The following is a 24,144-nucleotide window of genomic DNA, read 5'->3' on the forward strand; positions in this document are numbered from 1 at the left end:
CTGAATCTAACAATCTGGCACCTGAGGTACTTGCATTACCCCAGAGGGATGCTAACTGCCTAGTACCATGTAATTGCAAGTTAAAACCTCTGAAATGAGGAATAACGTTGAATCTGGTTTTACTGAGTATAAAACAGCATGCAATACCCAATTCCTTGGGGTTTAACGCTCCTTTTTACCCATTTGAGCAGGGAGTAAATGGGAGAAGGGGCTTCTGTGACTGGTAGGGAAGAAGTGGTGTCCTTGCAGTTAAAAGCATTGCATACTTCCCCTTGCCAGAGAAGGGGGTCCGACAGGGCTGGAGGACAATGCCTGGCTGCTCATGAAGACAAAGTCTAAAGCGATTTTACTGACCTGTTTCACTGGCCAGTAAAATCAGGTCTGGTGTTCCTGCGCCTGGGAAAACTGGAAGCAGAAACTCCAGGATATTTGTGATGGCTTGCAATGCAATTAAATACAGAAGTTCTGCTCCACCCGATTCGCAGTGAGGGCCCTTGCTTGAAAGGTGGAGTTGACCTATAAAAATAGCTGGATCTATCCTGTCTCAGCAGAGAGTAATTAAGTCTACTGAGAGAGGACACATTCCTAGAACTTCTGGAAGCTTAGAAGAGGGGCAGTCCTGGCTCTGATGTATCTTTCCCAAAGCCCCCACTTCATGCAGCTTAAACTTCACCAACGTGTGGAATGATTTAAGAAATATCCCAATTCACTTCTATGAACTTTGCTACAAGGAAGATCTAGCTGTTTTCCAGAAAAGGCATGGGTGGTATTTGGTGCCATCAAGGTTCATATTTACAAGTTTTAAATATAGTAAAGTATTTTAAAATGGTCATGAAGCTGCAGTGCCCTTTTCATTTACAGTGTGTCTTGGAAACTTCTGGATTCTAGCTGCTGCATGCTTTAATCAAATGCAAAAACCAGGCTGATGAGGGCTGAAAGCTCGAAACCGGTCCTTGGATGCTTGTTTCCAGTCCAGGGAGGACCTGGCTTGGCAGTTCGGGCTGGACTGTTCCCATGGGGCACAGGGTCAAGACTGATTTGCATATGGCTGGGTTCAACCTGGAAAGGCATGGTGAGCAAAAAAACGATGGATTTAGGCCCAGATCTCTGTACTGGGGTGAATGTATGACATTGTTCTGCATTCTGTCCATCACCTGTTGCTTTTGAGCATGCTTTAATCAAGCAGGACAATGTCACAAAGGATTATCTTTATATTGCACTCAGACCCTTACTTGGGAGAAAGTAAAAACCAACAAATGCAACCCGAGGGAACTTTCGACACCAGAGATGCTTGTGCAGATGAGCATGCGATTCCTCTCTTAAATCTCCTTTTTAGACCGCAGTGTAAGTGGGATGTTGCGGTATCAAGCGTGGCTGCTGCCTCCATGGAGCTGACCCACATTCCTCTCATGAATGCAGAGGTCTACCTATTCAGATTAAGATGAATATCCGCAAATCAGAGGTCTTTGCTAGCACCCGAACATCCTCATTATTTTATGAAGGGTTTGTAATGGTTCATGCTGCAGTGCAAGTATTACACATTTCACCCTTAATAGGATTCAAAGTACCTTCCAAGTAGGTTAAAATGAAATATGACCCAATTAAATGTGACCCACTTTCATCTACATGTAAAGTCGAAGACCAAGGGCGCGCCTCTGTGGCTCTTGCAGCGTCTAGTTTTATGTGATGTTTCCATTATGATTTGAGTCACTGGCAAGGCGCTGGCAAGCTCTGGCATGCCTATACCAGCTACACATACAACCCACATACACATGTTAGAGTGCCTATACCAGCTACACATACAACCCACATACACATGTATAGAGTGCCTAAAATGGCTACACATACAACCCACATACACATGTATGAGTGCCTAAAACGGCTACACATACAACCCACATACACATGTATAGAGTGCCTAAAACGGCTACATATACAACCCACATACACATGTATAGAGTGCCTAAAATGGCTACACATACAATCCACATACACATGTAAAGAGTGCCTGTAACGGCTACACATACAAACCACATACACATGTATAGAGTGCCTAAAACGGCTACATATACAACCCACATACACATGTATAGAGTGCCTATACCAGCTACACATACAACCCAAATACACATGTATAGAGTGCCTATAACAGGTACATATACAACCCACATACACATGTATAGAGTGCCTATACCAGCTACACATACAACCCCCATACACATGTATAGAGTGCCTAAAACTGCTGCATATACAACCCACATACACATGTAAAGAGTGCCTATACCAGCTACACATACAACCCCCATACACATGTATAGAGTGCCTATACCAGCTACAGATACAACCCAAACACACATGTATAGAGTGCCTAAAACGGCTGCACATACAACCCACATACACATGTATAGAGTGCCTATACCAGCTACACATACAACCCCCATACACATGTATAGAGTGCCTATACCCGCTACAGATACAACCCAAATACACATGTATAGAGTGCCTAAAACGGCTACATATACAACCCACATACACATGGGTAGCGGATTGTATAGTGGCAAGTGTTGGGACGGGAAGTCTCCTGCATGTCGCTGGAGAGAGTGCTTCCCCTGCCTTATGCTAATCTCCAGGCAAGTCACTCAAAAGCTACTGTATAGTTTCTAGATCCCTACCTCAGTGAGCATGACAATCATACATGTCCACTGAGGGTCTCCCTGTTTACATGGATTGAGACCCTAGAGCTTGGCTCTGAGGTCGAGGGGGCATGCCTAGTGCACCCCTATTTTTCAGAGAGTGGCTACTGCCCTCTCTATTATGGCTGTGGTAGACTGACAGTGGTGGCAGCAATATATCTATAGTCAGGAGGGGTGAGTCCCTAGGCACCCTCCTGACCAAGTCTGTGCAGTTTGCCATGCCTGTGGGCCTGTTGCCTTTGTCTGACTGATGTGTGTTTGAGAGCCCGTGGGTGTACAGGGGAAGAATGGTGATTTGAGCCAGTGTGAGGAATGCAAGCTGTTCTGCTGGACATCCCAGCTCCCCCCGTGCCCCTCCCTTTCCTTAGAAAGGCCTGGTGGGCTGGGGTAGACATTCTGCCACACCAGAGCCCTCTGACGTAACCAGCCGCGACCCCGCGGTGTGAAGGCAGAAGATAAGACTCTGTTCACTGCAGTCTTTAAGGACCAGCTGTTTTTGTGAGGCTTGGAGGAGCGTTCGCTTTGGACCAAGGAAATTACAGACAGCTGCTCAAGGTGTGGAAAGGAAGCTTGCGGCACATCACCCAGTGTGGAGAGGAAGCTTACAGCACATCACAGAGGCTGGTGGAAAGAAGCTTGCAGCACATGACGAGAGCCAGAGAGGAGGATGCTTGATTCTAGTCCTTGGACTCCTTTACAGTGAGCCTCCTGACCCAGAGCCAGGAACCAGCAAAAGGTTGGTGGTTCCTCAGGTGCACAGGAATTTCCTGCTGCAGCTAGCCCATGATGTACCCCTAGCTGGTCACCTGGGCATCGAAAAGACAAAGGACAGGTTAGCACCTCTGTTCTACTGGCCAGGAGTTGGTCAGGAGGTGGAGAAGTGTTGCCATACCTGCCTGGTTTGTCAGGTCAGCAGCATGTCTGGTGGCCTGATGAAGGCACCCTTGGTTCCCCTACCAGTCGTGGAGGTACACTTAGAGAGGGTGGTGTGTCTTCCCAGGAATGACACGGTTTCTTTACTTGCAATGGCTGAAGAGTTGGAAGAGGAGAGTGAGTCCCTCCCTGACTTATTGCAAGGTGATGAGAAGGATGTTTTGCTTGAGGGAGTTAAGCTTGCCTCTGAACTGACACCTGAACAGCAGGTGGAGTGTAAAGAGCTGCTGGGGAGATTGTCCCGTCTCTTTTCACTTACCCCTGGGCTGACGCCTGTCTGTGCGCTTGACACAGACACAGGGGACACCCTGCCTGCTAAGAAGCAGCCCAGGAAGGTGATCTGGACTGAAGAGTGTCAGAAGGCATTTGATGAATTGAAGACTGCACTATGCAATGCACCTGTGTTGAAGGCCCCTGGTTACAGTCAGACCTTCATTGTGCAGACAGATGCTTCAGACAAGGGAGATGGGGCGGTTCTTGCCCAGCTCAATGAAAAGGGAAGGGAGCATCCAGTGGCCTTTATCAGCCGCCGACTACTCCCCAGGGAGCAGAACTGGTCTGCAGTTGAAAAAGAATGCTTTGCCATAGTGTGGGCCCTTTGAAGATTCAGGCCTTACTTGTTTGGTGCAAAGTTTGTGGTTCAAACAGATCACAAGCCCCTCAAGTGGCTTATGGCAATGAAAGGGGAGAATCCAAAGTTGCTCAGGTGGTCCATATCTCTGCCGGGACTAGATTTTACAGTGGAACATAAAGCAGGCTTACAGCACGGTAATGCAGATGGACTTTCCCGCCGGTTTATCCAATCAGATGATCGGTCTTCTCCCACTGGGAAGTAAGTACCGGCCATTCTGATCTGGGGAGGGCATATGTTGGGACGGGAAGTCTCCTGCATGTCTCTGGAGAGAGTGCTTCCCCTGCCTTATGCTAATCTCCAGGCAAGTCACTCAAAAGCTACTGTATAGTTTCTAGATCCCTACCTCAGTGAGCATGACAATCATACATGTCCACTGAGGGTCTCCCTGTTTACATGGATTGAGACCCTAGAGCTTGGCTCAGAGGTCGAGGGGGCATGCCTAGTGCACCCCTATTTGGGTTTAGCTGCACTAACTTTGGGGAGAGAATCCTCCCCCACTGGTCAGGGCCTCCTGGGCTGGAGTTAATTAAAATTCCTCTCTAGAGGGTTGCACAGCCTGATACCAGAACAGGACCTGCTACATGCTTTACCCATGCATTGAACACGCGGTGAATGGTCTGTGATTGGAGGTGTATTCAGAATGCAAAGAGTAGCAGACCCTCTGATTGGATGAGCCTATCAATCAGAGGTGATAAAAGTCTGGCCTGAGTGGTCAGCTGTTGTTCAAAGACTGGTCTATGACTGACGAGCGGCCACACCAGAGCCCTCTGACGTAACCAGCCGCGACCCCGCGGTGTGAAGGCAGAAGATAAGACTCTGTTCACTGCAGTCTTTAAGGACCAGCTGTTTTTGTGAGGCTTGGAGGAGCGTTCGCTTTGGACCAAGGAAATTACTGACAGCTGCTCAAGGTGTGGAAAGGAAGCTTGCGGCACATCACCCAGTGTGGAGAGGAAGCTTACAGCACATCACAGAGGCTGGTGGAAAGAAGCTTGCAGCACATGACGAGAGCCAGAGAGGAGGATGCTTGATTCTAGTCCTTGAAGGTGAGATCAAATCCCCTCTAGGCTCCTCCCTTGCACTGTGGGAGCCTGTACAAGCAGTAACTGGGAAGAGAGGCCAGTGAAGCAGACCCCCACCTTTCTTTTTGTGATCTCTGAGGGTATCAGGGTGAACTGGCACTCTGTCCAGCCACTACCCTTCTTCAGCTAGCCAGTGGCTACTGGACTAGTGGGACTCCAGTAAACTGTGCCAAGACATCCGGCACCTCTGATCAGATCCCTGACACCACTAAAGCGGTGTCCTCACTCACAATGGGAGGGCACTTCTGTTGCTTTGGGTGGGGGGTTATGGGGCTGATCACGACCATTTGACTTCACATCATATGCTGAAACTATATCCTTTCAATACAAAGTTTGGTATCAAGGCTCTAGTGAATGAGAACAGCCCTGTGTAACATGATCTGTAATATGCAATGCTTTTGTGTGTTTTCATGTTAACTGTGTTTTTATAGTGCTTGGCGTCTAGGCGCTATAATACTCTTTGGGGTCAGAACTCTGCCCCAGAGGGTTATAGAGACTTCTGGTTTTCACTGTTTATCCTAGTTTTATGTGTAGAATAATTATCTTATGTGTATTAAAGTACTTTTCTTTTATAAAAAGTAAAGCACTGACTGGACATTGAGTTTATCAGCTGGTGCTACGGTTTACACTGTATTCTGAATGTCTAACCCCACCTCACCTCCTTGAGTAAGCCTTGGACTGCTCTGTCTCGCTACCCTGAGAGAGTCAAGTGCTGCAGAGGAGTACTTGGTTATCCAGTTGTGGGTCCCTTAGTACTGAGGCCCCAGGACATCAGTGAGGGAACACTCCAGTTGATGCGATTGGAGCGCAGTTACCCCTGAGTGCCCTGGTGCCCAGGAAGCCGGGTCTAACAGCAAGTCACAGACTAAGTGTGATAAAATAGCTGTATTTCATCTGTAGATTTGCTACAGCATGGTTAGCCCTTTCAAATAACTCATGACAACTTACCCTCTATGAAAGAATGATACGCCCCGTTTTAAAATATTAAAGATAACGTCTAAAAAGATGACGTTTGTGTTTGTGGAAATAGATCACAGATCATTATTTTAATGGTCGAAAGACTTGTATCGTCGTTTTGTATCGTCCCATTTAAAACTAAATTAAATTGGCAAAGTTGCTCTGTTATAAACTTTGTAAAGGGCCTGGAAACTGTACAGGCAAGTATACATGCTGCTTAATAGCTTCCAATATTTGGTCATTGGGTTTTTAAAGAACATTTTGAGGCCTGTGTCATTTTCATGTTCTGTTTAAGCCAAATTCTTTGAGAAATAAAAAATATTGCTCTTTTACAACATATAACACTTAATCTGTGTGTATCACTTCTATAAATTTTGTTGTCACAATTTAGTGGCTGGCTTTGTATCACCGGTGACTATCCCAGAATGAGGGCTGCCAATGACATTGGCTTAGAGTGTTGGTGTATGTGCGAATGGAGGTTTGGTGCCCTCGTTGAAGATCTCAACGGTCAACTCCCAGGGACTGATGGAGCATATCCATACGGCTCATCCCACTGATTCAACAAGGTGATTACACATCTACGCACGACCTTAAGGACGCCTTCTTTCACATATCCATCCATTCTGCTTATTACCTGTACCTTCTCTTTGTGGTTGCCAAATGCCACCTTTCATGGTGACCATGGCTCCAAGAGTGCTCATAAAGTGATACAGAAGGGCAGCCGTGCCTAGCTCAAATTCAGCAAGTAATTTCCCTGCTCCACTACTGGCGTTTACCATAAATACCACGAAATCCCTCCTGGAACCTCCTTGGATCAAACCCATCCTGCGATCTGTGTTGAATGCAGTTACAGGGAAGGCCTGTTCCAACCAACAAAGAGTGTTGCCATTTCAGCAGTTGCAGCATCTTTCTCAGCTCACAATCAGAACTGTGATGCTCCTTTTAGGAATAATGGCCTTGTTCTTCACCATTTTGCCCCACACCAGGGTTCATGTGCGACCTCTACAAGAGTGCTTTGCAGTGGACACAGGCAGAGGGTCATTGGGCATATCTAGTGTTAGTAAAGGCTAGCGCTCAGTGGAACAGCAACTATTGGAGGGCAGATCTTTTTCAGGCCCCATTCTGTAGGTGACCATTACCATAGACGCCCCTATCAAAGTCTGGGTGCGCTTCTCAGCAACATGACTGTCAGGAAATTTCCACCCTTCAACACGAGGACTGCCAAATTAATTTACTGGAGGTAATGGCCATACACCTAGCTCTCAAAACCTACTTTCAGATCATTTTGGGCATTGTAGTGGTCGTCAAGAGAAATATGACCACTATGCAGAAACATGGAGGCACACTCCCTGCCCTGCTGCCCGCACGAGTGCTGGGGATTTTGCATTGGACGATCCACCACAACATTAGCAGAACATCTTCTGGGGGTGCACAACGACTTTGTAGACCTGCTCAGCAGACCACATTAAAAAGTCCATGATTGGGAACTCCACACGCAAGTCCTGCACAGATACTTCCAGCTCTTGGGCACCCTGCAAATAGAACTGTTCACCAGCCCTAAAAGGCAAAATGCCCAAACTTCGCCTCCCGGTACCCACATAGATGATTAGTCTGGCAGAATCTGATAAAAGCCCTTGACCCCACACAGCTCACCCTAGCGATCTGGCATCTGAGGTCTTCGAATTGGCTACTTGCACCTCCCTGTATAATGCCTGGCCATTCTGTGGACACTGTATAGGGCCACTACTTGGGCCTGCTATGCTGCAAAGTGGAAGAGGTTTGTACACTACTAGATTTCCAAAGACCTTGACCCCTCCAGCTTAGCATCCAGCACAACACCTGCTATCATTTACATCTGGGGAAAACTAATATTGCCTGCACATCAATACTTCTAGACCTAGGTGCCATTGTAGCCTACATGCAAAACAGGGAACATTGTTCCCTCTTTAGGATCTCAGTAGTTAAGGCTTTCATGAAGGGCCTTAAGAGGGTCATACCACCCAGGATACCCCCCGTCCCTTGTGGGACCTGAGTATAGTCCTCATGAGGCTCATGGAGACACCCTTTGAACCTTTTTACTCCTGCACCCTTCAGTTCCTTTCCTGGAAGGTTTCTTTCCTGGTGGCCATTACTTTCCTCTAATGCTTTAGCGAGCTGCAAGCTCCTATTTTATAGGAATCTTTTAGCCAGGTTCACAAGGATAGGGTTATTCTCAGAACCAATCCCAAGTTTCTCCCAAAGGTAGTATCGCCCGTGACCTTAATCACTCCATAGATCTCCTATTCTTCTTTCTGCCGCGAGTTTCAGTAGTGGAGAGAGCATTACACACTTTGGATGTCAAAAGAGCTCTTATGCATTAGATCACTAGAACTTTGCCTTTTGGCCAGTTTAACCAGCTCTTTGTAGCCTTAGCATAGCCTTGCAAAGGCTATCCTATCTCTAAATCAGGTGTAACTAGAGGTCTAGTCAAGTGCATCCAAACCTGTTATCATAAAGCTAAAGCAGTCCTTCCTGTCCAAAGCAGGGCATGCCTCCACCCATAAAAAGAGGCCAACCATGGCTTTCTTGGGTGACACCCCGCTAGCTTACATCTGCAAACCTTCCACCGAGTTGAGAACATACACATTTACTAACCACTACTGCTTGGTCATCATAGCCCGCCAGCAGGATATGGTTGCCCAGACAGTCTTCTGACCTTTGTTCTAGACATTTACGTCATCCACATGCTATCCACCACTTACATAGTGTACTGCTTTACTGTCTATTCAGAGCATATGTATCTACAGCTGCTTATGCTATGAAGGAAATGTTACTCTGTAAGCCTCTGTTTGTGGCATGTAATGCTCTAGATTCACATGTGCCCACACTCCTCACAAGAAGTCTAAGTTGGTTGCACGTTGTCCTCTAAGGGAATTACCACAGCAAATTCTGTGACTTTAAAGATTTCTTCGAAGAAAAACAACTTGCAAATGTCTGAACCCAACACTAGATGGCAGTAGCAAGCAGAGCATGTGAGCCTACAGCACTACCTGCCACTAACCTATACTTACAGCGCAAATACAATTTTCCTTCTAGGCTTGAAGTCTAATAGATGTGATTTAATTGTTCTCATTGTGGTGGTATCTTTAAACTGGATGTCATTTTATGTGTGATGTTTGCAAGGTAGATTATTTTTTATTTTTAAACTGGAACATAGATTTTGCACATTTAAAAAAAAAAAGACAAATTCCGTTTTTGTGAAAATGGCAAATGTTGTCACTTTCCAAAACCTACTTGAATTGCATGTATTGGGCATGGGTAATGCACCCCCTTTATTGTTTACAGCTGTTTTTTTTTCAGAGAGCAGACTCATCCCGGAGTAGCTTCACTTGGCAATATAAGAAACCCTTTAAGGCTATACTTTATACACTGCTACTTCATGGCAGGGGGTAGGATCATTGAAATGTATGAAGTTTTATCACTGGGCTGCATTCGCACCCATGATGTCGCGGATACGGCATCAGATAAGTCTTGCTCCCTATGGGACTCGTACTGCAATTTGTCTACTTAATGACCGATTTTTAGATCTTTTTTATTTCAAAAGACTAGATTAAGACATTGACTGAACATGTGCGTCTTTAGCAGGACTGGAATTATTAAATACCCCTCCCCCTTGTATAATCCTTTAATGACCGATTGTTCTGATGAGTTATTTGTTTCTCAGTGACGTAATTTTGCTTTGAAATTGGTGAGGAAACTCTTTAAGCGAGAAATATCGAAACATTGATTTTGACTTATAGAATGCCGATGCTGACTTTTTAAAACATATTTGCAAATACAAGCAATTTTTAATTGATGACATTAGTTTAATTGTCACTCCCCAAATTAATTTACTGATTGCTGTACAATTTATTTAGTATGGGACATCCAGATAACTTAAAGCACCTGGTGGATAGATGGAGCCTTAAACTGAATGAACCTGTGACCTCTGAAAAAATTAATAATTGAATTACTTTTGGTCTAAAGCTTTTAAACATCTCTAGGTTTACCAGTATAAGGCTCACCAGTATAAAATAGTCCGAGATTTATGCCGTATCCCCAAAAGATTACACATTTGGGGTTGCTGAGTGAACTCTAAATGTTTTAGGTGTGTGTTGCTGGAGGCTAGTAAGGTTCATCTCTTTGTTAACTGCGACAAGGTCCAAGAATACTCGCGGCAAGTATTTGCTGCAATGACTACAATATTGGTTATTGTTTTTCTCCCTTCAGCCAAATTAATTATTTTGGTGTCTATGCAGGGGTGGTGCATTCTGATATTGTCACAGCAAGACTCTGTATTGCAAGAGCATGGATAGATATCGACCCTCCAGTGTCTACTTCTGGTGGTCTCATTGTATTGATATTTGTGGAGTGCGGAGGTTGGTATTTCAGACTTATTCTGCTCGTCACCAATTGCAGATTGCATGTAATCCTATTATTGACTGGATGCAGACACACTTGTTATGAATTCATAGGTATGTATTAATATGATTTATCATGCATTGGCATGGCTCTAGATGCTTGCATCAGAATGGATGTGCAGTAATTGGAATTAATATAATTACATCTTAAATGTATTTCCAAGACGATATCTCAGGCAGCTCTAATAATGGGACATTTCTTTCCTGCGATATCTCAGGCAGCTCTAATAATGGGACGTTTCTTTCCTGCAAATACATAAGCACACTTTCATCTTTTGTAAAAAAAAAAAAAAAATGATAAAATAAAAACAGGGCGGTGGGATATTGATGTCTCTTGCCTTTCTGTCTTCTAAGCTGGTGGACTCCGAGGAGTTTGCTGAGGCTGTGAAGGAGGACGCGGAGGCCGTGGCCGAGCGCCAGGAGACCGATTCCATCCCCCTCATCGACGACATCCGCTTCCACATCACCAGCAACGTGCAGACCTACAGCGCCATCGAAGAGGCCAACCAGAAACTGGCTGCCCTGGAGACCCTCCTGGCTAAGATGGGGCTGGAGTGCTAGAGGGCTGCATCCACTGCTCTGCCTACTCTGTACGGCCTCACGCCTGGCTAGAATAAGCCCACCATCATATAACATGAGCATTGCACTTTGCCTCATCTTTTGCTGTTGTGTTTTATTCTGCTCATTCTGTGTTGTTTGTTTCTTTCTCTCCCTTTTCCGCCTCCCTGTTCCCCTGCACATACATGCTGTCATACAGTGTTTGGCATTTGCACGATTTTCTCTCTTCAAGGCACTGAGCAGCCAATCTAAGGCACTTATTTGAACCACACGGTCATCTGGCAAGAGCCAGTTCTGGATTATACAACATGTATAGCAGCTGTTTGGGCAGCGAAGAGGTCACATTATGCCACTTTGTAATGCCCTGTGTATGTCTGTTTACTGAATTCTAGTACTGTATTTGATACATGGGCCTGCATCGTGGTGTTGATGAACTATGCTATGTAAATCTGCTGATTACTCACCCAGACATTCAGAGAGACAATTAAACAAAAGCAATTTTATGGTACCTGCTATTATTGAAGGTGTCTGTGTAGAAAATAAAGAAACAGAGCAGACAAATACACCAAATATAAAACGTGAACACTTACACTACCGAATTTTTGTTAGTCTTGTAGTCTTATTTGTGCCGGAACTTTTGCTAGGAAGATTTACTCCCATGGAATTGGCATGGGTGTCTAGTTTTTTTCCCCAACTGTATTTAGTTAATGTGTTAATCAAGTCTTTGGGGTGTCAGTGCAACCCGTGATGGGAATAGGAGAAAAAGCCCAGGCGTAATGGTTTGGTTTCAGACTGTATTTTGACATATCCAAAGACATCTTATAAAACATACTGATTACCTCTTTAAGACCCTGTTCGTGCCTGCATATTAACAAATAGGGTTGACAAAAAATACAAACCTCCACCATCTAATCCCATTTTTATTAGGGGACGGTTGCCTTTAGATTCACTAGTAGTCTCTAATGCTTGTAAGAGAGCAAATTCGCAGACTCCTGCAGGTGCACCTCCCCCAGACAAAGAGTCTAAATTAATCGATGCATCCGGTAAGAGAGTAGCTGCTCAAGCCGCTAACCACTGGCATATTGCCAACATGCACGGCCTACTGTATGATAGAGCCCACTGGGACGAAATGGAAAACCTACTTCAATATCTCCCAGAGAATCATAAGAAAAAAGCACACAAATTAGTCCACAAAGGTAAACTCATATCTAATTCCTCCATTAGATGTGATTTAGATGCGGCTGACACGACAGCAAGGGGAATTAACACCATCATTCTCCTACAACGAAATGCATGGCTTAGGATTTCAGGTTTTAAACCAGACCTTCAACAGTCTATTCTGAAGACCCCTTTTAACAAACAACACCTTTTTGGACCTAAAGGAGATGAGACCCTAGCAAAAATGAAGAAGACACAGACGTGGCAAAGTCTATGAGAGCACTTCAGCCCCAATCAAACAGACTCCTTTTACCCCTCATTTGATAGGGGAGGGTCCAAAACTACATCCTCAGAACCTAACGCTTCCTTATATAAGTCATATATTCAGCCCTGTCCCTCTAGACCTTTTTATAGCGGAGGCTACAGACAAAACAACTTCAGAGGTAGGGGTAAAAGCACACCAACGCGTAATTCCCCTTCCCCCAATAAGCAGTGACTTGCCTACATTTCCCCCGGATCATTTAACACCTGTCGGGGAAAGTTTTTTCCCCCATTTGGCAGTCAATAACTTCAGACAAATGTGTACTAGACATTATCCAACATGGTTATTGCCTGGAGCTCACCAGCAATCCTCCCAATATTCTACCTAGCACACATACTTTTCTCAGAGCACCTGCAGCTCCTCAAACAGGAGGTTCAAGCTCTTTTAACAAAAGGAGCCACAGAACTAGTTCCATTACAGTACCAAGGTTCAGAGTTTTACTCTCTATATTTTCTAATCCTCTAAAAGCATGGCTCCTTAAGACCAATTTTGGACCTAAGAATGTTAAACCTGTACATACTGTCAGAACATTTCCATATGGTTACGCTTCAACAAGTGCTTCCACTTCTACAGCATGGCAATTTTAAGGCCACACTGGATTTAAAAGACGTAAACTTTCACATTCCGGTCCACCCAGCACATCACAAATATCTCAGATTTGTTAGAGCAGGAAAACACTATCAGTGCAAAGTAATCTTATTCAGAGTAACTACTGCTCCCAGAATGTTCACAAAATGTCTAGCAGTAGTGGCAGCTCATCTCAGAAGAAAACAGATTCATGTCTTCCCATGCCTAGAAGATTGGCTCGTCAAAGCCAGCACACACCAAAAGTGTTTGCAACACACTCAGACTACATTAGACCTACTCCGCCAATTGGGTGTTACAATCAATACGCAAAAGTCTCATCCCAGCCTTCATAAATGCAATCCTATCTAGGGGCGAGTCTAAACACTTACACAGCTCTAGCCTCTCCCAGTGCTGCCAGAATTTGAAATATTTAAACTCTGTTACTACATTTACAGACCAACCAATACTTAGCAGTCAGAACTTTCATGCAACTGCTAGGAATGATGGTATAATGCATTGCAATAGTACCTCATGCAAGATTACCCATGTGTCTCCTACAGGAATGATTTGCACGTCAGTGGAGTCAGTCACATGGTCAATTAACAACAGATCTAGTGTGGTAGAAAGCCGCACCCATCGCTCTCTGCCATGGTGGAACACACAAAACTTATCAAAAGGGCTGCCTTTCATCGACCCTGTACAACAGATCGTACTAACAGCAGATGCATCTCTCTCAATTTGACAATTTAGGGTCTGTGGGACAACAAGCACAAAACTCTCCACATCTACTATCTAGAGCTTCTAGCTGCGTATCTAGCACTGAAATCTTTTCAGTCTCACCTCATAGGGAAAGTTGTCTTAGTCCGCATAGACAATATGACAGCTATGTGCTATGTACAAAAACAGGGGGGGCACACTTTCTGCAACTATCACACCTCTCTGACCATTTGGCATTGGGCAATCCATTACATAAATCATCTTCTGGCAGAGCACCTCCCAGGAGTGAACAATCAAATTGCCGACCTCCTCCGCAGGATGCAGCAACAAATACACAAGGTTCTTCTTCCATACTTTCAAGAATGGGGATTCCCAAAAATAGATGTGTTCGCCACAGTTGACAACTCAAAATGCCCAAACTTCGCCTCCAGGTTCCCACACCCTCTATCCAAAGGCAATGCCCTATGGATGATTTGGTCAGGTATATTTGCCTATACTTTTCCCCCTCTCCCTCTCCTTCAGTTTCTGGTTCGGAAGCTCAGGGAAACATCACTCACATTGATTTTAGTAGCTCCCACATGGGCCCGTCAACCGTGGTTCACCACACTCTTGGAACTCTCAGTGGTTCCACATCAAAAACCCGACCACAATTCCAGCCTTCTTATTCAGAACCATGGAGAAACCAGAAACCCAAACCCCAAGGAGCTCAATCTAGCGATTTGGCGCCTGAAGTCATAGAGTTTGGATACTTAAATTTGCAGCCAGATTCATAAAGAAGCAAGGAAGCCTACCACCAGAGCATGTTATGCAGCAAAATGGAAAAGATCTGTTGTATATTGTAACTGCAACAATATTGATCCGCTAGATGCCTCTATCCAAAATATTATGTGTTACCTTTTGCATCTACAGCGAGCTGGTCTCGCCTATTCGATTGCACCTTGCGGCAGTAGCCCCATATTTGCCAAACAGACATTATTCATCTTTGTTCAAGGTTCCAGTAATTAAAGCCTTTATGGAGGGCCTTAAAACAGTAATACCACCCACAGTACCTCCTGCACCAGTTTGGAATCTGAACAATATGCTTACAAGACTCATGGGTCCACCTTTTGAGCCATTACACAATTGTCCATTACAGTTTCATTCATGGAAGGTTGCCTTCCTCATTACTATGACTTCATTATGGAGAGTTGGTGAGCTACAATCATTAACCTTAGAAGAACCCTTTTTTCAGCTCATGAAGATAGAATAGTTCTTCACACCAACCCAAAATTCCTTCCAAAAGTGGTTTCTGCTTTTCATATTAATCAGTTGAGCTACCTGTGTTCGTCCATCAACCCGATTCAGTAGCAGAAAGTATAAACAGGAACAGTGTTTCCTGTGGAATAATATAACAAATACTGATACTATTTGTTTGCACAATCGCAGTAAAAAGGGTTACGTCTGTATCAAAAGGAGAAGAAACCATATACACCTCAATTTCTGGTAATAGTGGTTATTTATGTATATATACATGTATATTTTTTTTACACAAATAGAGCAATAGTGCTTAGTGTCCCCAGTGAACATGGAACCAAAAACATTATTGACATATTTGTGACATATACACTTGGTTTCCAATACTTTGTAAAGTCGACCATCATAAATATTAGGTAATGAGAACAGCGTCCTTATAAAATAATAAGCGCTGGTAAATGGTTGGCTTTAGTTTTTGTCAAAGGCGTTTCGACCTCTTGTGCAATGAGGGGTCTCTTGAGAACCTAGTGATGTAGGGACGTCTTAGGAGAAGGTTGTCTTATCAGTGTGATGGACGTGTACCACCAGGAAGTGAAAAGTGTAAAGGGTTACTCACATGGGACCCAGCCGGGCACCCAGTGTGAGGGGAGGGACGCTGACAGCGAGATAAATGGCTTAGAGTAATAAAGCTTCGTGTGGGTAGTCGGAGTACTACGGAGGTTCACGATGATCCGTGTGATCCTTATTGGTCTCAGGAAGGAACTTATTCAAATACGCAGGAAGAGTATGGTTGCTGTTATCTGCAGTGGTCAGAATAACATTTATTAAATCATTCAGACACGAAGATCTGTGTATCTGCAATACGATGTATCTTCAGAGATCAAAGGCACGTGCAGCCGCTACGCGCACGTGTAGAATCGCATATGCTCGTCCGACATTCGACAACTGTAGACAGACATATGCTAATAGTATGTTCTAGTTCTGTCACAGGCATTTCAATTTAGCTTCAGCAGTCTACTATGTTAGCGTTTCCGGGTGCTATGTTTTTTTGGAAACGTGCTTGTCATTTTGAGTGACTAAGTTGTCTCAGTGAACAGCCAAGTGTGAATAAAAGCTGGAGTCCATTGAATGACCTGACCCATGTTGAAAGACTCCTCATTTTCTCTCTGCCAGTGTCACACTTGTGGCTCTTCAGCTTTGTACTGACACGTCATGCACTACTTGCGGTATTTTCATAATTGTGTGGCCAAGCACCGAGCCTCTGAAGACTGGGCAGCTTTCCACAGGTCTGATCAGAAGTTAAGGTTTTTTTATCCGCCATTTTGATTTTTCCTTTGTCTCAACTTAGACAGACACTTCTCTCACGTCGTGTAGATTACACCTATCAATAGGAACTGCGCGTTTAGGGGCAACATAAATGTAGGATTGTGCCGGAGAGATTCCATGCATCGCACAGGAAATGTTGTTCCTTGGATCAGCTAGCTCGCAGTGCCACCGTTATTCCCCAAATCTAAATCGGGCGAACAGTTGTGGCAACCATGGAACATGACAACTCTACTCCCTCAGGAACCCTGGTGACAGACTTACAAATTATTGCTCAGTCGCTCGTGCTCTTTTTCGCTCACAGAAATATACAAATAATACACAGAGGGGCATTATTAATACTTATTGAACTGTAGTGATTCTTGCATAGACTGTATGGGCTGCGATGATTCAGACAGGAGCTCGTGTGGGAAATTTAGCAAAAAATGGGGAGCTGAGTTTGTGCATCCTAGAGTCAATGACCAAGCCGTGAGTCCACCACTGCATGAATCACCGTGAAGTAGAAGTATTTGGAGGGATCGTTGTAATCAGTTTTAGTTCGAAGAAACAGCTGAAACCTTTTTAGATTTCAGGAATGGAAAATCAGGTGAACCCGAGGTTGCATAGTGAGATATTGGCCTAAGAACGGAGACCACATTTCAGTGGACCAGGCGTATGTTTACCCCACCAACTAAATAGAATCTCTCTCTTGTCTGAATTTAGTTTCAAACAATTCCACCTCACACATCCTGCTGCTGCGGGGACACAACATTTTAAATTAAGTTAGTCTTCACCCAAACAAAGAATAATTTGTGCCATTATTGCAATTCTAAAAGCTAGCCTGAAGGATCTAGTCAACTTTGCAGGAGGGATATCAGGTAAACTAGGAAGAGTCGAACTGAGGTGGGAGCTTTGAGGGACCCTGCCAATCAGAGCTTTAGAGGAAGATTCAAAAGAAGGAAGAGTCAGGCTGAGGCGGGAGCCTTGAGGGACCCAGCCAATCAGAGACTTGGAGGAAGATTGAAAAGAAGGAAGAGTCGGGCTGAGGCGGGAGCCTTGAGGGACCCAGCCAATCAGAGCCTTAGAGGAAGATTGAAAAGAAGGAAGAGTCGGGCTGAATCGGGAGCCTTGAGGGACCCAGCCAATCAGAGCTTTAGAGGAAGATTGAAAAGAAGGAAGAGTCGGGCTGGAGGCTTGAGGGACCCTGCCAATCAGAGATTTCAAGAAAGATTTAAAAGAAGAAAGATTTGGACTGAGGCGGGAGCTTTGAGGGACCCTGCCAATCAGAGGCTTAGTGGAAGATTGAAAAGAAGGAAGAGTCAGGCTGAGGTGGGAGCCTTGAGGGACCCAGCCAATCGGAGCCTTAGAGGAAGATTGAAAAGAAGGAAGAGTCAGGCTGAGGTGGGAGCCTTGAGGGACCCACCCAATCGGAGCCATCGGAGCCTTAGAGGAAACTTGAAAAGAAGGAAGAGTCAGGCTGAGGTGGGAGCCTTGAGGGACCCACCCAATCGGAGCCTTAGAGGAAGATTTAGAAGAAGGAAGAGTCGGACTGGAGGCAGGAAGGACCCTGCCAATCAGAGATTTCGAGAACGATTTAGAAGAAGAAAGATTCAGACTGAGGAGGGAGCTTTGAGGGACCCTGCCAATCAGAGACTTATAGGAAGATTGAAAAGAAGGAAGAGTCGAGCTGAGGCGAAAGTCTTGAGGGCCCCAGGCAATCAGAGCCTTAGAGGAAGATTGAAAAGAAGGAAGAGTCGGGCTGAGGCGGGAGCTTTGAGGGACCCAGCCAATCAGAGCCTTAGAGGAAGATTGAAAAGAAGGAAGAGTCAGGCTGAAGCGGGAGCCTTGGGGGGACCCAGCCAATCAGAGCTTTAGAGGAAGATTGAAAAGAAGGAAGAGTCGGGCTGAGGCGGGAGCTTTGAGGGACCCAGCCAATCAGAGCCTTAGAGGAAGATTGAAAAGAAGGAAGAGTCAGGCTGAAGCAGAAGCTTTGAGGGACCTTGCCAATCCAGAGACTTAGAGGAAGACCGAAAAGAAGGAAAATTCAGTTTGAGGCGTAGTCTTGAGATACCTGCCAATCAGAGCCTTAGATGAAGATAGAAAAGAGGTAAAAGTCCAGGCTTGAGCTCCGCTCTTCAGGGATGAAGCCAAGTATCGAAGCCCATTGCCTCTAATGTCAACCCAGTGCCTCTAATGTCAACCCAGTGCAGCATCGTAGAGCCTCATGGGAGACGGTATGAACAGCCGCAGGTAAATGCAAAATAATGAGCAAGGTGGATCCTCCCTCATCCAAGATCCTTCTTAATTCGTTGAGTACAGTTCCCAGCTCAACCTCATCTCCTTGATGGGCCCAGAACCCTGAAACTAGTGCTGAGAAAAGATGATATTTGGGACTTACGATTTTCTCGTCAGCCTTAGAAATAAAAGGCAGCATTCACATAGAGCTGGGATTGCTAAGACAATTGGTGTCAATTGTGCTTTTTTTTGGGGTGGGGGGGTCGCGGGACAAGTGGGATGAAATGGCCACAATGCGCATAGTCTGTGCGGGGTGTGGGTTTGTCAAGGAGCCAGGCTTTACTGGTCTGATCATGGCAGCAGCAGACTCTACAGGTAGGAGGAAGGCTCTTTAAGCTGGTTGGTGCACACTAAAGATATTAAAGATGGAGCTGATGAAGGTGTATGGCTTTCCTATAATTAATGAATCCTGAATGCTTGTGGTGAGTGTCATAAAGTAAGTCCTTTCTGGACAGATGAAGAAGGCACCTAAAGAGTTACCAGAGTTGTACCAACCTTTACTCTAAAGTACTTTTATTCAAAAAATACACTTTTTGAACTCCTATAGAACAGTGGCCAAGGTTGAAGCAGTTGATATAGTATACAATGCCCACAGGCCATGTGCGGTGTAGCCGGAGCCACTAAAATATCTGTGATCTGGAGCCAATCAGCTCACTAACATTGTATACGATTGGACGAAGAAACATATGGCCCCGAACTCACTGCATGGTCTATTTTTTCTTTTACAAGGACAAAATTTGATACAAATGAAAAAGAATCTTTTAAAATTCATACAGACCAAAGCAGAAGAAATACCCTGGTTACACCGTTCAACGCGGTGCCTTCACAAAAAGTTACTAGATGCACGAGGACAATGATAGTAAAATGACATACTTCATATTCAGCATGTTTGGCAGTGGTGCTGGGGCAGAGTGAGGTATGATAGGGCGCCAGTAGGCGAGTGACACTTCTCCACCTGCGTTCCATGGGCGATGATCTGTGATAGAAGCACCAATCCCTGGGAACCACTGAGGGTCAATTTGCTGACATCTGAAGGACTCGCGCAAGAGGCTGAATGATCCTTCCAGCTGTGATGATCGCAGGTGACTGACTCTTCTCCTACCCCACCTGCCCTTAGCAGATGATCCTGACATCTGTTTTAGGTTCTGCCAGGTTGTCCCATGTAGGGTGACCTTTTTGTGCCAGACGCTCACTGTTCGCTGTGGTCATTGCAGATATGATCCCTCAAGTCCCAGGGTGGTGGGTGTTGTTGTCTGGGAGGCTAGGAGTGGCTGGGGGGGCTGTATATCACCACTCAGCAGCTTTGTGGCCAATTTGCTCTGCAGCCTTACCAGCCTTTGAAAGGCAGGCTGGGGAAGGGCAGGGCCAACTTCCAGCACAGCACAAACTCTGTTATTTGCACACAATTATTGCCAAGGTCAACCCATGGATTATAAACTGGCACAGAGCACTCCATTGTGGACATTACCTTTGCAGGCTGTTCCTGTACTCCACTGACAGACAGCACAAACGAAGTAAACATAAAAAGGGGTCAAACCAAGGACACTGACAGCTGAACTCACAAACCTCCAGGTTTGCACAAAGTCCTCAAGGGCAAGATAAATACACTTCATTTACTTGTAGCTTTGGTGAAGAGATTAAAGATTAAACTACAAGAAACGACAACGATTATACCCAGTGGGAATGTCAAGATCAATTTTCAAGGCATGATGAGGCCAATTTTCAGAGATAATGAGATGAGTCATGGTATTTTAACCCCCCCCCCCCCTCTGATTGCATATAACCGCCACCACAATGGGCACAGATGCTAACTTGAAGCAAACTCTCATTGCATCATGAGCAGGCTCCAACTGGAGCACACCCCATAATGGCAGGTAATTGTTAATTGTATTTATGTAGCGCTTACTACCCATGACAAGGTGTTGAAGAGCTTTACGGCGAGTAGCACGCTACTCTTGAACCCAAGGTTCGAGGTAAAAAGGTAGTAAGTTACTCAAAGTGCTTTTGCCCCTTGTTGATTAGTTGTTGTGTGTTAGGGTAGTGCTCATTGAAATCTACTAAATTTACCGTAATTGTTTTGAAACTGATGTAGTAATATAAGTGGATTGGTAAACAGAAGAGTTGAGCTGTTATTGGTAGTGGTGGACGTTCACCTGTTGCTTGGATGAATTGCATAAAGGGGGAAAGCATTTGGAAAGGGTGTTAGAGAGTCACTAGTAGTCGGGCTGGTTTAGAATGAGTCGGAGAGTGAAGGTCTGGGCAGAAGTTGAACTGGAAATTACTATTCATAATGTTTTTTTTTAGGTCTAAGTTTGGTTGGGCAATGCACAGTAAAACTGCAAAGGTTCTTGTCGTGTCATCAAACAATTCCAGGACGTTTTACCCAAGTGGGCAGTTTTGTAAGCCTGGTGGGTGTCCTGCATTTCAAGAACCCCTGAAGTGTGTGGAACCTCCTTCGGACTGGAAAACAGCAGTGCTAAAGATGGCGACTGAAAGTATGGCGTTCTGGGGACTGACAAGCGGGTGGGAGCGTCCAGGGTCATGCCTCGGTGCCTGCTGCCCATTGGATGGTATGTAGGAGTGAGGTGCAGTCAAAGGGACATTTGTAAGGAGGAAGGTGGAGGAGGGCTACTCTGGGGGGTGAATAAGGATACACCTGAAAACACATCTGTTTAGTCTGACCATCTAATTGACTCACTCCTCTTCCCAAGCCCATCCTCCGCGCCAGGACACTCTTGAGTATTAGTGCGCTCTACAAATCCTCTATAACATAACATGGGGTGCTATGACAGATTTGCTGCTGCGTGACAGCAGCCACCAACTGCTCTCCGCAGGGGTTTATTCCTCACTGCCAAAAAGGTTCTCTACAACTGCCCTTGCATATTATTCAAACCATTGCAAAGTTTAACGAAAACTGTAATGTATGTGGCAGGTCGTCACACACCTCGGAGCTACTCTGAGAGAGCTCAACTCAACCCATTCTTTAATCAGCAGCCATTGAAAGCTGCAGTTTACTGATGAGACCCTGATCATTGTGTCTGAGGGTCATCAGGAGAGGATCCACTGACCTTTGTGGTCTTTGTTATTGGCACAACAAATGCTATTCATGGGTCAATTTGGTGATTGTTGAGCACCGTAAAAGGTTTTCTTACAAGTAGAAATTGTTCTTTTGCAATCTTGGTCAAAATGTTAAAGCTGATTAAAGAATAATAAAGTAAATGCACTTCCACTAGGTGGACACACTGGTGTGATCCAGATGGCACAACAGCAGGGCTACACTGAGAGTAGCCAGGGTATGGAAATATCCTTCTCATCACCTGTGTAAAGAGATTGTTTCTTCCAGAGAAGGTTCAGAGGCTGAGAAATCGCAAGCGATATCAATTTTAAGCTGGTATAGGAAGGACCCAGACCAGAAGAGCAGTAAAGAGGGATCCAGCACTGAGGATGTGTGATGGTTACAATCACTACTTTTTTTATTATGTAAGGTTGGTTTGTTTTTGTGCACCATTCTGTCCAGTGCCATGAGACGCATCGCTGCGTGAAAGCAGCGATGCGTCACTTCTCAGTGCACCTTCCTTGCAACATGATGGATGCGTCATATTTACTGTATGACGCATCATGTCGTAAGGAGTTACAGATACGTCCGCATTTCTGACTTATTTGCAGGCACAAAAGTTACGCATTGCTGGAGTGTGTCACATAAGTGACACAACTCCAGCAATGTGTCCTTTCACATGGGGCAAGCACCATGTAAAAGGGCCTGCGCAGTCTTACATCTGCTGTGAAGCAGGCGTACGTTTTCTGACGCATTTGCACCCTAGATCTCATAAATTTCACTGTGTCACTTCTAAAAGGTTTACTTACGTGGGAACGCCCGCCCTACATACATTAACCTGACGCAGGTATAATGTAGCGCAGGGAATTACAAAGTGACGCATCTGCTTGGATGGGTCACTTTGTAAATAGGGCGCACCAGGAGGCATGTTTTACGCCGCTGATGCATCACAAAAAGTGAAGCAACGGAAGCGCAAAACTGTCGCAATGCCTCGTAAATAAGGTCCAAAGTATTTTGTAACAAGCAAGGGAGGCTATCCGAACTCCTAAAGATTAAATTCCAATTTAATAAAGATAGCACTAACAGTGCTTCAAATTACTTACTTAAATCTAGTGCGAAATTTTACGGTGGCCAAAATAAAGCTGGAAAATTGTTAGCTAATTATTTAAAAGTTAAACAAAACGAGATTAACATAGAGTCTATCTTTGGTACTGACAACTCGTTAAAGTCTAAGGATGCTAAGATATTAAATGAATTCCTTCAATTTTATAAAACACTACACACATCTGAAACCCCTTCTTCTGACCACTCTATATCCCTGTTCTTATCCAAAATTTATTATCCACCTGAAGCACGCCCAGATCTTTCTTGTCTAGAATCTGATATTACACAAAAAGAACTTCACGCTGCCCTAAAAATTCTTAAAATGGATAAAGCTCCTGGTCTGGTGCATCTGCTGGTTCTTTTTCTGACGCTATTATTTGCCTTATCCCTAATGACGGTAAAGATCCCCAATATTGTAAGAATTATCGACCCATATCCCTAGTTAACATTGATTATAAAATCTTTTCGAAAGCTCTAGCATTGCGGTTAGAATCTCTCATGCCTGATTTGCTGGGTACTGAGCAATCTGGTTTTGTTAAAGGAAGGCTTCTTACAGATAACACACGTCTATTCTTTGATATTTTATCCAAAGCCTCACATATGTCTCATCCTCTAGCAGCCATCGCTTTGGATGCTGAAAAAGCGTTTGATAGAGTTGAATGGTCATACCTTTTTCGTACACTTCAGTGGTTTGGATTCGGTCCCAAAATTTTGGCTCTCATTTCTATCCTATATTCCACTCCTAGAGCAGCTGTCACAGCGAATGGTAGTGTCTCCTCTTACTTCGATCTTGCTAGAGGTGTTAGATAGGGATGTCCCGTGTCTCCTTTTCTTTTTAATATTGCCCTGGAGCCTTTCCTACTCAGTATGCGTCAAAATGATAACATTCATGGTTTTACTTTTAATGATTCCAATATTAAAATGGTGGCTTATGTTGGCGATGTGCTTTTATTTTTGTCGCAGCCCCAATCCTCTCTTCCTGCCTTTTTAGAAGAGGTGCAATCCTTTGCGTCTGTTTCTGGCTACAAACTGATTAAAGACAAATGTGAAATTCTGCCCTTGACAAAATATACCTTTAGTGCTGATTTTGCTATTTCA

The 24,144-nt window shown here is 44.7% G+C and overlaps 1 protein-coding gene across 1 annotated transcript in view; it reads left to right on the plus strand.

The window, feature by feature from the left end:
• ABTB1 (ankyrin repeat and BTB domain containing 1) overlaps positions 1-11,892 on the plus strand; it is a 178,696-nt gene extending 166,804 nt beyond the window's left edge. Inside the window, exon 12 of the mRNA XM_078661736.1 lies at positions 11,090-11,892. Within this exon, the coding sequence (XP_078517862.1) occupies positions 11,090-11,296 (207 nt within the window). The 3' untranslated portion in view covers positions 11,297-11,892. The remainder of the gene's footprint in view (positions 1-11,089) is intronic.
• The last annotated feature ends 12,252 nt before the right edge of the window (positions 11,893-24,144 follow it).

The sequence above is a fragment of the Lissotriton helveticus genome, chromosome 9 (assembly GCF_964261635.1).
Source record: "Lissotriton helveticus chromosome 9, aLisHel1.1, whole genome shotgun sequence".
In the NCBI taxonomy this organism is placed as follows: Eukaryota; Metazoa; Chordata; class Amphibia; order Caudata; family Salamandridae; genus Lissotriton; species Lissotriton helveticus.